A 16749-nucleotide genomic window follows, 5' to 3' on the forward strand; every position below is an offset into this window, starting at 1 on the left:
TTCTCTTGTAAATAGTTTGATTTCATTGTTGGAGAAGGAAAGGGGGAAATGCTGGGCTGTGGTATTTTATAAAATCCAGAATATGTGAATATCATGAAAGTTTTATGTTGCAACCTTGACAATTGGAAGATGCTGCTTGATAGGAAGCTGCAGGCCCACATTCATCTGTACTTCAAGAAAGAATATAAATCTCTCCTTACTGTGTGGGATTCTTTAGAGTAATGGCAGAGCAGTTATCGCTTTTTATAGGTGACCTCTGTAATACTAATGTGTGTTTCCCATGTTGCAGTTTAGGAACCTGTCACAATCGAAAAATTCTCGAACCACAGAACATATTCCTATGATGAGTTAGCTGCCTATACTCAGGAATGCAATATAGTTCAAAATACTCTGTATACACTATATAGATTTGTGGGCTGGAAGGTAACACCGGAGAGTGACTCGGGGTTTCAAGTGTTTTTATTGCTCGGTGTAAACGTTTACGTATGGGGGTAGGTCGGTAATAGGGTAATGGTGTCTCTAAAGTAGTCTCTCGAGAGCCCCTCCTTCCCGCCGTGCTCCTTCTTCCTTGTCTTCGGTCCAGTTCGGCTTGCCTCGGTCCGCGTGTGGCGGCGTAGTGCAGATGGGCCCGGGAACAAAAACAGAAAGGGATCCAGGTATGAGTTGTCTATTTTTTTTAACGTGAGATGGTGAGGGAAGGGTGTGAGGGACCACTCTTGTGCACAACACAACAACAACCGTGTGGTTTGGTGCTCGGGGTGGGGTGTTACCGGGACATCACCAGCGCACCAAAAGTAAATACCCAGACGTTCCCTTATGCGTCTACAGACGCCCTCCCTTTCTTTCCCACCCAGCCCGTGAAACGCTCGCGTACCTGCGAGAGCCACGCTCCTCCGGGAACGTGGCTGGGCAGCTCACGGTATCGTTGGCCTCCTGGCTCTCGTGGCTCGTAGGCAGCTCCCCCTCGAGATTCCGTCCGCTTCCCTTTCTCTCTCGGTCCTCCGTTCTGTACCGCTTCCGCTTCCTCCGCTCCTCCGTCTCGCTCTCGTCCTCCGGTGTAAGCACACACCCTCGATAGCGTCCTTCCTGGTATTTCAGTCCAACCCTCCTCGTCGTCACTGCTGGGGGCGAGGCTATGCGATAGATCTTCCCACTTAAAGGAACGGCGTCCTTTTTCCTCAGCCGTGAAGGGGAACTGTGCCCCCGAATGGGTCCACTCCGTTTGCTGGTGAAAGATAAGAGGGGAAAGGGTGTCGATCACCTTTGGTGTCCTGATGGGACTCTCCTCAGTAAGCTTCCCCTTGTTACAAGATTCAAACTATGTTTCAGCTGTAAGAAGATAGCGTTTCATCAGATCATTGAGAGCCTGAAATACAGAGATTGTTAAAAGGTATATCATATGCAATAGGAAGATCTAGGTTATTCAGAAAGACTTTCTCTTGTTTTTAGATAGCAACACTCCTGTAGCGTAGAATACTCTGCGATCAGTCAGAAGGAGGATGTCGTGCCTCCATCTCTCTCACCCAATTCTCCTTTCCCCGGCTCTACTTCTAACTAGCATATTGTCATTGGTTTCAGATAAAGGCTGAAGCAAACATTGCTCTAGTTGGATATGGATTGCAAGCTTAGTGCATTCTGACATATAGCAGTGGCATAACAAACGTAAGGGGGGCCCCCTGCAAAGTACATGGAGGGGCTCGCCACACCGAGGGGCTGTGGGGGTATTGTTATGCCACTGACGTACAGCACACAGCACCTTCTACCTCCAGTACCTCATTAAAACATTTCACAAACGTAACCATTCTTGCTGTGCTCAAATTGAAAGTCCCATGATAAGGGTCTCCATCAATCACCCATAATCCCTAGAACATTATTCCCCTTCATTAACCACCACATATCACCTCCCCCAACCCACATTCCCCCCTTGACACCTTAATTCCCCCATCTCACCCCCAATAGCACTATCCATTTATCAGTTGCCTGTGGTGCCTAATGTCAGCTCCTTCCACATGAATCTCTACAGTCCCAACATTAGGTCAAAAAGAGAAATAAATTGGAACTCCTTTGTGAAATATGCTAAGCAGAAGACACCTGTAATAAGTGAAAATAAAAATGCAGGAAACGAGAATGAGCTGTCCCTCCATAAGTGGGGCCTTTAGAAGGTGTGCACCATGTGTCATGTAGTGGAACATCCTTCCACACGCAATATACTCTGAAAAATGTCTCTTTTCCCAAATTGGCTATGAATTTTGCATCACATATTATGTAATGATGATTATCCTTGTTTTAATATTTCCCATAAATCCCCGGGCTTCTACACTATCCATCTTGAGACCTTGAATTGGTAATTTCTGTATTTTTCTTGTTTGCTTGAAGGCATCTTCTCAAAGAACGCAAATATGGCGTTGAGCATAAACACGATTGTGCCTCAGGGCGTAGGTAAAGCAATCTGTCCACAGACAGAACTTGTGGGATCTCGAGGAACACAGTTGCAGCTCCTCTGTATCTATCCTGCTCTGGGTACATGCCAAAACAGCTCTGTGGACAGTTTGTGATTTTGGTGAATGAGACAATCAGATTGGCTGAATCTGAAAACTGACAAAATGCTTTTTCAGCCGACTTTGGAGATTCAGCCCAGTGCTGGAGGCTGAAACTTTGAGAGGAGGGTGGTAGATTTGGTCTTCGATTCTGCTGTTGCCGAACTGAGTTAGCGGTTTGTGTGCGGCATTTGTGCAGCGGCCACTGAATAAAACATCCAATCCAAACCTTCGAGCATATCCCTATTTCTGATACTAAAGATCCCCCGTCAAACCTTTTAATGCCGGGAGATCATTTTGGGTAGAGGAGGAGTCTTTGTTTTTTGTTGTGGTCTAAGCAGGTCTCTGCTAAATGTTGTTTTGAATGACGGCTAATTAGGACAGACTTTATTTGGGTTACATTTATGTTGCCTTACGACGAAACCACAATTCAAAGTTTTGTCAGCTATATATTGTAAACATTGAAAATGTTGAGCAAAGCCTGAAGATAACACAAGCATTGACAAAGCCAATAAGTCTCTGCAATGCCCGAGCTGGTGGCCCTGTCAATGTGAGCGTCTTTTAGCCATGTTGTCTAGCAGCACATCTGCTGTTCAGCATGGCTGAAAGTCACTGAAAACCCCAAATCACAGGATGTTGAGCCAATGCCAAGTCTCTTCACCCCATGTTTAGTTTATTCTCCTGCCCCTCCTAACAAAGAAAGTGCTATGACATGGCCTGCATCATAGCGCTTTTTTTTCAGTGACTTTCAGCTATGCTGAACAGTTGGTGTGCTGCTAGACAACATGGCTAAAAGACATTCACATTGACAAGGCCAATAGCTCAGGCACTGCCGAGATCTCTTGGCTTTTCCAGTGCTTATTCGGTGTTGACCGGGTCTTGCTAAACAAATGTGGAAGTGAAAGTGAGAAACAGTTCATGAGCTTTGAAGTGAAATGAGGATGTGGCTTAATGGGCAGAGCTGCCGATAGGAAAACTGGGGATTCAATTTTAAATCTCGGGGTTGGCTGAACAATATGTGATTCTGGGCAAATCACTGACGCTTCCCCCTGACTATGATAATGAATGTGTCATTGTGTAATATAACTGATGAGCACTCAGTACTCTAAAACCATCGGCTGGTGTTAGCACTATGGCAAGATGGAGGATGGGACAAGCAGGAGGGGAAGGGGACAAGGGCAAGCAGCGAGGGGGTGGGGGGAGGCAAAAACCTTAATTGAAGCAGGATCAGCAACAAAAATGTATGTGTCATTGTGTAATGTAACTGGTGAGCACTTAAAGTGCTCCAATACCATCAGCTTGTGTTTGCGCTATGGCAAGGGGATGTTGCAGCGACCGCCCCAATACCAGCGAATCATGCAACAACAACAAAAAACTAGTTCTGTCTGTGTGTTGACAACTTTTAAGAAATACATTTGTTTATGTACACATGCATGCATTTTAGTGGTATGTGTTTATGTGTACAAGGGAGACGGACTCAAAAAACTCATATGGAGTGCTTTCAAACAAATTAATAAATAGCACCGCAAACCAGGAGCAGTGTAAGGAGACACATACTTGGTCCATGAGGTATGGGAGGGTCAAACACAAGAAGAGGGCATGCCATGACTAATATCAAAGAAAATGAGTGACGCTGAAGTTTACTAATGGTAGTAGATGGGTGGCCTGTAGACCCTCAGATAAAACACAACACGTCTCTTCAAGACAGCTCATGCGTTGTCTAGTCATGTCCTGAAAACTGAACACGCAGTGACATAGCCAATACTTTTGGCTTTTCTATACTTTAACAGAACACAAGAAAAAACTGCAAGTTAATGCTGTATTATTTGATACACAATGTTTTATTGGTGCACATGACAAAAATGTTTAGGAACATTACTTGGCCCATGATACAGAGCACAGTAGTGAATGAAGTTACATAATTTGGCTTTATTAAAGATTAGATCTGTTTTACCATGCATATATACCAAGCACTATATTATGAGTGCATGCCAACATTGCCGAAAATCATAATGTATTGTGGAGAGCTCGGATATTAAAAGGCTAGTTTGCACTATATCTAACATTGAACCAAATGAAATGCAACACAAACATGTGGCATTTATATAATTAAAAAAAAATAACATTTTGACATTTGAATTTATCACCCTTTGATTTTCGTTAGACCTTCTTACCCCAATTCAAGTTAAAGTTATTTTCTGCACAGAAACAAGGTGTTTCTGTGTCACGGTTGACATCGCAGGAAATATGTGCCTTTTGTCTGCTGAGAGCTGGAAATAGCACATAGGGGTGAAGTCAGCCAAACATCCAAAGAGGAGCAATTGCTAAGGTGCAAATGTCCAGGTGTTCAACATTTGCTCGGAGATCAATGGGTGTGTTGAGTGAAATGCCAAAGCATTCTAGGTCCTTGTGATGCATGAAGGATTTCTGGCACAACATACTGAAAGAGGAAACTCACATTGGCAGACAGGAGATGACTTTCTGTAAGGCATGCTAACGATATCACTCAACACTTTTTCCTAACAAGGGTGAAGACATTTTGACAATAGTCGAGATCCTGATGAGTTTCCCTGCCAGGTCAGCTGGAAGTCAATTACTCATTCTGATGCACTCTTAATAAACAACATCATAAAGGAGGCAGGGAACAGCAGGGTTAGAACAATGACGATGGTGGTCCGTGATGCTAAGAGGGATGTAGGTGGAAAGTGCACGAGCGTGGTGAGATAGAGGAGGGACAGGATACTGACAGGGGTGGGGCTGGGAGATGGACCAAGCACCATTGTGGATCAGAGGATGTGGGCCCAAGATACATAAGCCAGAGTGGATGAGGATTTACGGTCAGGGTTATAACAGGAGATAGGCCGCTGACCGTGATTGGGTTAGGGCAGGGGAGTGATGGACTGAGCACCATGGTGGAATGGGATTAAGACAGGGACCGGGCATGTGAACCACACAACAGAATGATGGGACTGAGTGAGTGAGAGAGAAATGAAGGGAAGCAGGAAGGATTAAAGGGTTTGGGGTGGGTATCTGGACAAATGCAATGAGCTACTGGTGCAAACTGCTGAAGTGTTGCTTGAACTCCAGTTGAGAGATCAAGTGGCTGCTGTTCAGCATGTCGGAAGGATTGATTCGCGTATAATGGCCACCGTGAGTACACAATGTGCACTGCTGCATGATGCACAGCAATGGATGGAGGAACTAAATGTGAAGTTCTGTGTTATTTCCTGACCAGCCCCCTCCCCATTCTTGTAATACTAATTTAATAGTGTGTTCAAAGAAAACAAAAGGCCCCTATATAGCACAACCACAAATCTATGCTAGATGCCTCTGCCACCCGCTCTATCCTCAAATAATCCGTATTTGGATCTCATTGAAAACGTTTTTTGTTTTTAGTAGGTATTCCTGGTAAAAGTACTAGCTGATTAAATTATTTGAGCCTTACATTGGTTACAAATTCGTGACAGTGGATTTCGCAAATAGTAACTGACTCACTGACTCAACTTTGGACACCTGGAGTTCTCAGTGGTAATTCATAGAAATAGATGAAAACCAATCCGCTAGTGTCATCTTGGGATGCTTATGCAGTAGAACATGGATTTAGCAAAACACAGGGAGGAAAGACATGGACCAAGGTTGGAAGAGATGATTCTTAGGTCAGCGAGGACCCATATTTTTCACCTAGAGCTGTCAGGGCAAGGGCCACCTCTGCCCCTATTTTTTGTTACCCAACAACATTGCTGAGTGGATTGAGTGTCTGCTGGGAAATCCATATGTGTAACGTGCAGATCTCTGCCTTGAAGTGTACCTAACCAACAGGGAGCTGCGGAGTGACACAAGGGTGCCGGGAAAGGGATAGACAACTATGCATTAGCAGAACAAGAGTGCGTCTCTTGAATTGTGTTTAACGTTGTTCCTTTTAGTGGTAACCTATCGCAGTTTAGATGCCTACTATAAGTGAACTAATTAGCCGCAAAGAAGGTACTAAAGATAATTGTCAAAGAAGGAGGAGTATTCTGCAAGTACAATAGGAAAAGTGTCAGAACTATGAAAATTTCAGCAAAGAGTAATGGAACTATTTAACAGGAAACTCAGAACATTGTAATTCAGATCCTGTCAGTCACCACTCCTTCAACCCCTTAATCTGAGCGCAGTGTCTCATCTCAATTCTTGAAAACCACTTAGCTTCACTTTAACCCCACTGCTCTGATGTCTTCATATAGCCAGAAGGGAGAGGGAAGAGTTAGTAGCCCCTCCATTGCACATAATTCTGACAACACACCGCTCTAAGCCTGTTCCCAAGACAGTGAAAACTGGCAAGTGAGATCATGGCAAATGCAGCACCCACATTGTAGTATTTTTATAAAATCTCTTTAGGCACCTCACCGCGTCTCAATAAAATTAAATAAATATCGCCATCAAGCAGGCCACTGCGAAATGAACTTTCTGAATTAAAAATAATGCCTGAATTTGTTAGTTAATTACACTGTTTTAGTCTTCAGTTTGCTTTTGTTCTTCGGGTTTGGAAAGACTTAGGCCTTATTTAGAGTTTGGCAGAGGGGATGCTCCATCACAATGTGTACTTACTATAAGTTCATTATAGCCTGTGGAACTTATAATACAGCGGCCAAGATACCCTTCACGTTTTGACGGAGTATCCCATCCTCCAAGCTTTAATTATGGCCCACGGTGTCTAAAGCAGTCTGTGTTTTCACCTCTGGTCTAAAGTTTCTCTTTTGTGTTTCAGTCCAGGGATCAATCTTCCATCTTCACTGGCCACAGATACCAAGATAACTCAACTGGAAGAGTCCGCACCAGAAGGCGAGCTTACTGCAATGACTACTGACAGGTAGCAAAGACGCTCTCTTAAAAGTGAACTGGGCCAGGTCAAGCACAGTGTAGATGTCCTTTGAGGATAAAGGATTCTGGCAGGGCTTAAAAAAAGGCAACATTTTCTATTACAGACTGAAACATTTTTAAGCAACTTGTGCCCGAGACCTGAAAGACGTTTTGATAGGATGTGCCCTTTAACTCAACAGAATATACCACATATAATCCCAGTGGGAGGGAAGTCAAGCAAATCATGAGGAAAATACCATATTTATATAGAACTATATCTGTCACTATATTGGATAACATGTTATGTAGTTATCCTATTTGTATTAATGCATTCTTTAAACACAGAGCAAATCTTGTAGAGAGTATTTTCTGGATAGGTGTTATTTATACTATTTGATTAATGTGAGGAAATGATAATTCAGCAGTTATTATTATGCATTAAAAAATGGGTAGCTAGTCCTGCAATATTTGACACCAAGTGTGTGGTGTTCTCCTTTAACACCCTCCAAAAACTTTAGAAAAAAAGACTGATCGAGGTCCTTTGATTCAGTGATTTAGAAGTTCACTTTAAGCCACATAAAAACATCTGAAGTGCAAACATTTCTTAGGAGTTGTTTTATTGGTCACAATCTCATGGTTAGTTTCCAATCAAAACTTCAATGCAAAGGTGTGCTCAATGAGTCGCAGAAAAGGTGCAATTTATGGCACCCGATAAAATGCGAAGTGCGACTCATGGGGTGTGGAATTTATCAGATGCAATAAATTGCCCCTTTTCTGCATTGGGGGCGGGGGGAGGGCGGAGGGAAGAATAGGATTTTGGTGCTTAGTACACCAAACTCCACTCGCAGAGAATACAGTTCACTTTCCTCCTTTTCAGACCCAGCAGGTCTGACTTGCTGAAAATAAACGTTTGAGGACTTTAGCGCATCTAGTAATTACAGGGTCCACATAACTGAATTCAAATCCCTGCAGAAAAAAGGGGTGGTGCATGGGTCATCAAATTCTAATCCTTTCATAATCAAAAAAATATAATTGGGAGGTGGCGGTCAGAGGGGGAGAGAAACAAGCAAACAGAGTAATCAGGTTTATTGTTTCAGTAATGCACATTAATAATTGCAGCACTATATTTAATACACCATCATAATCCCTATCAATTATATTTAATACATTTTTTCATACCGGTCTTTAATATTGTAATGGCAGGTTCCCTACTTATAAGTTTAATTCTTAAGTAACAATGTAATTTTTAAATTCATAAACATTGTTTTGTGAGTAGTGTCTCTTAAAGATGGGTTTAAATCTGTTAGCCAAGACCGATTGGTTCTTCGAAACCTATTTGTTAAAAGTCCTGTTTTGTCATTTATGTTTATCTACCTCAGTGACAGGCAAGTGATCCACACATCGATATTTAAACATTTTAGATTTCATTAAACATTCAGGGGCTTTTTTAATAATAATATTTTGTGCAAGGAAGTGCAGCAAGAGAAGTTGTAAAAGGGAGAGGGCAGAACTGTGACATATTTACACAGATCTGGTGCAGTTCTGCTCTCTCTTAGTGCTGGAGCACTTTTGGCTGCCTAGAGTCAACGCAGGCACCCTCATGCTGCACGGGTGCCTGCATAAGGTCAGATAGTTTGTGCAGAATGCAGCACACATGCAAATAAATCAGGAGAAATTAAGATATTTATCCTTGTTACAGCAACTTCGGGTAGGTGCACCATTTTGCCGCAAACCTGCAATTACAAGTTTTTTAAATATGAGTTTGTGTCAAAATGGGTGAATGCACAGGACCATCCATGTGATGCAAGTAAATATATACATCTTTTTACAAATCCACTTTGCAAATCCCAACACCAATTTTGTGTCTGGGCTACACCAAAATTGTGACAAACCAGATGATCAATTTTAGTAAAACTTGGCCCAGATCTTGAGCCTAATTCATTAATGGGGATTTACTAATGACAAAGCCTGTTATCTCAGGAATGTTTTCCTCAAAACATGCCTTGGGGCTCTCTGAAAACAAAACTCTTTAAGGAAGCCTTGGAGCGCACCTACACAACCTTGGGAATCATTCACCTTTGTCAGCAGGCTCTTTCTCCCCCACTTGCAAGATGGACCTGCTACCCTTACCTTTCCCTCCACTACATTACACTACGAAGTTCTCATGTTGGCACTTTATAAATCATATAAATTAAATAATAGTAATTGAGTTGTGCTACTCACCTGAAAGAAATATTGTTTTAAATACTTCTATAAAGGGAGCTCACCTGCATTATTATTGAATGTAGTTGATCCAATTGTATGAGAAAAGCACAATATACTAAGAAATGAATATGTTGACTTTTGGAGTTTTCTCCTCCCCAATTTATTATGGATAATGGGGCGGTCACATACTTCACCTATTTTATTGTATTGTGTAAAGCCTCTCCCCGATGTCTCATCTTAAACACTTTCACACTTGCTGTGGCAGGATCTTAAGAAAGAAAGCAATACCCTGCAACTCCCAGGATTCCCCCATCAGATAGGTCTGCAGCAGGCTCTCCGCATGAGGTTTCCCCAGTTTGTAACACTCACACAGTGCATAATTTGCCAGCGGGTACAAACATTGGTATATGTCAAATTGTCCCCTTTAAGAAGCACACTATTCCACCTTACTGCTTCTCTTCGCTATTTGAAGGACCAGTCGAGAGCCCACTCTCATCTACATTTCACATCAACAATGTCTGTGGCCATCAATGTATGGTCAGTAGTACCAGCCCTGCATAGGTTTGGCCTTTCTATCTACCTAGCTCTACAGTGAATGAAAAGGTAACTGCCCAGCAGAGAAATCAAAATTCAAGTGAAGTGCTTGGGTTCATGCATCTCAATAATCAGGCTCTAGTAACAGTTGTATCTGGAGGCTACTCGTAAACAAGTTTGTATTTTTGCCTGAGACATGCAAGTGAATCTCCCTTTATAATAATAAACAAAACTAGGATAGCATTTTAGTCAATAGTTAAAAAGAACTTCTCTGACTGAAACATTTGAAGAGTACATATGCCACCATGTATTTTGCCATGGTTTATTTTACATGTTGCACACAGGTGGCACACACAAGGGACTCAGTTTGTTGTCACTTGAGCGACTGTGGCAGAATGGAAGCACGATATCCATGAACGAACACAAACTAGTGGCTCCCTCTCACAACTCGAGCGACAATCTCCATCATGAACTCCATGCACTCGGGAGCACCCACTAACCCCTGTCCCCACCACATCTTCAGCCTCGGGAGCAAGACAATTGGCGACGAGCTCAAGAAAGTCCTGAACACCTCCATCACCTCGGCCTCCTTCCCTGAGGACTGGAAACATGCAGAAAGGAGGCTCCTCCTAAAGAAACCATCTGCAGACCCAGCAGAACTGAAAAACTACCAGCCCAGCTCCCTGCTCCCCTTTCCGGTGAAGGTTCTCAAGAAGGAAATCAACCAGCAACTCACTGAACACCTGGAACACAACAACCTCCTGCACCCCTATCATTCCAGATTCTGAGCCAAAGACAGCACCGAGACAGCTCTAATCACAGCCACCGATGACATCAGGGTCCTCCTGATCTGTGGTGAAACAGCAGCTCTCATCCTCCTGGACCTGTCAGCTGCCTTCGACACAGTCTCCCATCACATCCTGATCAACAGACTTCACCACATCGGAATCCAGGGAAATGCCCTCCAATGGATCACCTCATACCTCGCCAGAAGAATCCAGAGTCTGTCTCCCACCGTTGACCTGTGGCGTTCCCCAAGGATTGTCCCTTAACCCCACCCTCTTCCACACGTACATGATCCCCCTGGGTGTTCGAATGACCATATCACCAGGAAGCAGTTAGCTATTCCAGCGCCTCGAGACCCTCATGAGTGATTTGCCGCACTTTATAAAGCTCTGATTGATTGATATTCAGTATAGTACCCAGATAGGATGGGTATCGCTAGGAAGAAGATCAGTTATCTGGCTGCCCATTTAAGCTCCCAAAACATCTCTACTGTTTGCCTTTATTAAGAGTATATTTTGTCAGTAAGAGGCGACACTCCAAGAACATGTACAGTCCAGAATCTTAACAGTACAGTGCTCTAACAAAAAGACACATCTCTTCCACATCATTTGACTACGTATATTGCATTACTTGACAACTGAGGAGCTTTCAGGTGTTCCTAAAAGCAGAAGGAATGATTCTCTCAGTAAGCTAATGTTACCATATAAAAGGTTTCACCAATAAGTAGTCCCTAATCTTTACAGTAGCAGACAGTGCCACGGAGCATGTATTGCTGCGTGGGGGCCCCTTTCTAAAGAAATGTCTGAAATGGCCTTAAACCGGCACTGGCCACAGCTCTACTTGGTGTTGACACACTAGAGTAATCGAGACAAATGCTTTGATAATTGTGCTTCCACTCAATTTAATTGATCATGTACCCATTCAGTTTTTTTAAAAAAAATTATTTTTTTGCATTGTGGGTCTACGCGCAAAGCAATCCTTGACCAAATAAGCTAGAGAACTTCGGAGTCTAGAGACCTAATTAAATGTTTTCTTTTCGAATTAAATTCATGTTGTGCATACCCTTCTACGAAGAATGTCCAATACCTGTATAACATGATGAGTTCTTTATATTGCAGATCTGCAGGTGTTCAAGTATTTGAGACATACACTGCAACGATGAGAAGTCCCTGAAAATTGAATCCAAACAAGTCTATGGATTTGGAAATTGGTTTTAAGAATCTACTCCAATAGAAAACAGTGCCAGTCTAGTCATTCATTCTGGATTATCTACTCCAAGCGACTGTTAGATCATCACCCTAGGACCAAAAGGCATTCTTCTTTGAAGAGATTACAAACAAACCATGGTCGAAGGAGCATCAGTGCAACATGCATTGCAAATCAGAAATTGAAATGGGACATGAGGCACCAATTATAAGAGGACTATAGGTTCTACGGCCTTCCACTTTTACTATCTGTCACCATGTCACCAAAAGAACATTCCAAAACTGGTTTCACACAACAGGCACACAAGGATGTTGTCATCTACTGTTTGGCTAAGTATGGTCAATCACACAGATGCACTGAAAGCAATCTGCAATCCTTCAAGTAAATATCATGCGATCCATTGTGAAAGGCTCTATCATGACTGTGTACATGAGTGACCGAGACTGCAGATTGCTTGGCCAGGAGCATCAAAATACCCAAGAAAAACTATACTTAGTTATCATGTCCAGATACTCCCCTGCCCTCTTGGCCCACGTCGAATGATTAGCCACAATGGGATCCCACATGCATGTACATGTTTCCATGGAAATAAATCAGTAACTCAAGTATAAGCTAAACATAGTCCCCCATCATTATTCCTTTGCTGGAGGCATATAATAAGGAAGGTACATGCACTTCTCAGGACTATAAACAGAAGTGAAATACAAATTCACAAGGAGGGATACTGAAGGAGGAGAGACTATGAAGACAGGTTATAGTTCACAGATCTATGGTTGCTAACTTGTCTGATCAACCATCCATAGTTTATTCCAGCACTGCTCCAAAACTATTAACAATGTTCGTGTTACTAGCTGGATGTGATTAAGCTAAACACAATAACGACTATTGGAACCTTCTCCAGTTAATGGGGCAAACCAGTGAGTAAGACTGCTGATGTGGGGGAATGAGGGTAGGTTTATTCATGCAAGTAAAATGAGCATCACTGACTGGAGAACAATAACACTACTCCCCATGAAACAACTACACTGCTAATTAATTTCCAGGTTCATCTACAAAAATACTTGTGGTTGTGTTGGTTTGTTCTAGACAATTTTTATTAATTTTGATGAGTGCACAGAACTCCTCTAATACGGTGCTGATTAGACTACATAAGTGGGATCCTGCTTATAAGTATTAATTTCCAAGCACCATAAAAGTTGACCTTTCTTTGCTTTCCCCTTTATTATTGTGTAACATTATTTAGCACTGCAGTATCAGAGATCTAACGTTGCCCCAAGTAACTTGTAAATGGTTGTACCTCTAATCCTGTGTTTATGCCTTCTGGTATGTACATGCTAGCTCTATGGTGCAAACTTAATCAAATGAGCGCCACACTGGATCGAAGGCAATGATTAAAGAATAACCGGGTCCTGAGAGCTGAAGCATACTGTTACAGCATAAAGATGGAGTAGTCTATAAAGAAGCATATCTTCAACTCTTTCCCAAACCGGAGCGGGTTTTCTGCTGTCCTTATAAAGACACAGTTCTGCATTATACGTGCAAGACTATAAATGACACAATACAAAGAAAAAAACGAAGTAGTTGCTACTACTTAATACTACTGGAGTAGAAGGATAAGACCATCTAAAGAACTGGAACTTCTTGGAGGTTGGAGCAATAGTGTTCAAACCATGGAAGAGCAGAGATGGACCAGTGCCTCACATATTAGCGCAATTCATATCACATTTACTACAGGTTCATTTGGTGGTTGCGAGTCACAGAGACCGGATGAGGAAACTCAGTGAAGTTCCTGCAAAATTTACACATTTTGAAACATTTTATTGGTACCTAAGGATTTAATTCTGAAACCAGTTAATAATTCTGTTGAAGATGTACATTAAAGACTTCCAAAAATAATTGAAAAAAGTGTCCGGCCTACTTTGGTACGAGTCTCTGACCAGGAGTACTTTGATGCACCTCCTTTGTCAGAAGTAAAGGACAAGGAGTTATTTTGGCCCAGCAGTATTCGCATAACATAATTTGTTTCCCATAATGCACCTTCCCATCACCACTTCCTTCCTATGTAACTTTTTTCTTGATGAGTTAACTTGCTAAATTTGTCATGGGATGAGGTTTATATCTCAACATTCTTAACTAAATCTAATTTGACAAGAGAAACTGGTCACTTATTGTGGTAACAAACTAATAATGAGAGTCAGTCCTGCTCCTTGCCACTCTAGAGCTTTCATTGAATCTTGCATCACGGTGTAATATACTTCAAAACATGAATGTTCGTTCTACCAACCTCAAATATCAATCATCTAGACTTTGAGAACTTTGTGGACTATTTCCCAAAACTTTTAGGTCAAGAAGACGTGTTGCGGTATGAGTACTATTTAAACACATTGAAGTGTTTGTGCCAAAGACACTGTACTCACCTTTTTTGTGGACTATATGATTCTGTAACCACCTATACCTTATTCCTCATAGATTGATGCATAACCATTTTTAAATGACAATCCTCCAGAAGAATGCTCTACTTGAATTTTACTTTAAACTTTCTTTACCTACCATGCCTTAGGCAAACACTGAACAGGTCTGACAACATGTCTAGAGGCGCTCCAACTTGAGGACCAGCGAGGTCCCAAGGAAAGCAAACGCTTACTAATGGAAACTTTGAAAGAGCTCTAGTTGGCCCGGAGCACCAGGAAAGGTATTTGAAACTTTTAAGGCTGGTCCCACCTCAACTGACATGCTTTTACAACTAATCCACCTTTCAAAACCATCCATTTCAACTCTGAATAAACCCTTATGAGTGAAGACTTTTTGCCAGAGCATTGTACAATATCATTTTATTACACAAAAACCTGACATGGAGAAGACTGCTAGACCGCACCTGCCATGGCAACAAGGAATCCATGAAAAGCTTCTGGCACTTCGTTTTGATCTGGCCATGTAATGCTACATCACGACTGTCACTATTATTCCATGTCTGAAGTTGAAAGATTTGTGACAAGACATTCAAAATGACCTTCTTACAGTGACTAAGTTATTCTATTAGGCGGGCTTTTTCCAGCAGTCACATTGAACATTGTAGCCGAAGGCCCTTTGTTGGAAACCGTAAATAAAGAATGATTCACCCGCTCAAGGCACCGCCCTTCCTATGATGACGTCTTATGGTGGACAACTCAGGGTAAAGTAGATCTAATGTAAAAGAATACATAATCACTGGGTGAGAAAATGGCAATGCATGATGCAGAGCTTGTAGGGTTGTCCTAAAACTGAAGACATGGCCATCATCCAGAGCACTATACTGGATCGTTTACCCTACTGGAAGAAACTGAGCACAAAGTGAGGTACACTTGTCAATATAATGTAATGGGCTGTGAAACTTGCAAGAAGCAAAATGCAAACAAATGTGGGCATCCAAACTCTCCATTGGATGGTACAAGGCGGATGGTCTATCACAGGGAGACCCTTTTCATGGGCTTCTGGAAGATAACAAGCGGCAAAATCCTTTCATCCTTATTGCCAGGGATGGTGGTTTCTCATAGAACATGTGCAAAGCTTGCTATTGTGAAAACCGTAAATGTTTCTTAAGAAATCTTCATCTTGCTGTCACTGAGTAAATCAAATGCTCTGTTGGAACTTTTTTTTTTTTTTTTAACAAAAAAAGGCAATAGTTTTGATTTTCATGTCTCACTCTCAAAACACAAAAAGTAATCAAGAAACAAACACATTATATTTTGGTTTACAATGTTTTTACTTTGAGTGAGTTCTAAGCTTTCTAATTCTTTTAGATGTGATGTACAATAGATTAGAATGGAAATAAATTTGCTTGTGTGCCTAAAGCAGCAAACTACTTACGCCTGTCATGAGAAGCGCCACTTTTGATAATTAGCTCTGGCGGGAAACTCACCAAAATCCATCACTGTAGGCAGAATTTCTGCCAGCCGATGTGGGTACTAGAACCATACCGCATAAATGGAGGTAAATTGGCAGAGTCCACATATTTGGTCTTCTTAACATTCGTATAAGGAGTATTCCAACATTTTGTGCACAACATGCTCACTATTTACTGCATATCTGCTGTCCTTTCTAGGACAGTCGTTCACAGAGATAACTGTGCCATACACACAAGCTTCTCCGGCTGATCTGCCACCATCTATGGACGTAGGTGGACACAGTGGCTAAAGGAGGAGACGCTGGAGGAGTCTCCACCAGTGGGATAGCCACCATCTAGGAAACGAAATATCGGACATTTAAATTACTGGTGAGCCAATCAGAAAAACCATAACTTTTTGGTTAAAATTCCTGTTACTGCCTTTTTCTAAATCAGGTTGTTAGCTTATGACAAGTGAAAAATATTTAGTGAGAAAATATACTGTACTCTAGAATTAAAGAGGGAGACGGGGCTTCTTATTTATTTAGACGGTCAGATTTACGGACACCCCAATGTGAGTGAGACAAGACATAACTCATCAGAGAGCCAAATAAACAAGTGAAAAAAGAGGGGTAAAGGAATTAGGCCGAATACATTCTAGTAAGGAAGAGAGAAGAAAATAATAATAGAGGCGATGGAGGATACAGTAATATTCATGTGTGGCAGACAAAACCGAGTGAAAGAAAAAAAAAAAGAAGGTTTTATGTGAAGGGGAAGGCA

The 16749-nt window shown here is 41.9% G+C and overlaps 1 protein-coding gene across 1 annotated transcript in view; it reads left to right on the forward strand.

Moving 5' to 3' along the window:
• Positions 1 to 15815, forward strand: part of LOC146855554 (uncharacterized) — a 421570-nt gene extending 405755 nt beyond the window's left edge. Inside the window, exons 19-20 of the mRNA XM_085653381.1 lie at positions 7285 to 7386; positions 12020 to 15815. Coding sequence (XP_085509507.1) covers positions 7285 to 7386; positions 12020 to 12074 — 157 coding nt within the window. The 3' untranslated portion in view covers positions 12075 to 15815. The remainder of the gene's footprint in view (positions 1 to 7284; positions 7387 to 12019) is intronic.
• The last annotated feature ends 934 nt before the right edge of the window (positions 15816 to 16749 follow it).

Source organism: Triturus cristatus, chromosome 4_1, assembly GCF_964204655.1.
Source record: "Triturus cristatus chromosome 4_1, aTriCri1.1, whole genome shotgun sequence".
NCBI lineage: Eukaryota > Metazoa > Chordata > Amphibia > Caudata > Salamandridae > Triturus > Triturus cristatus.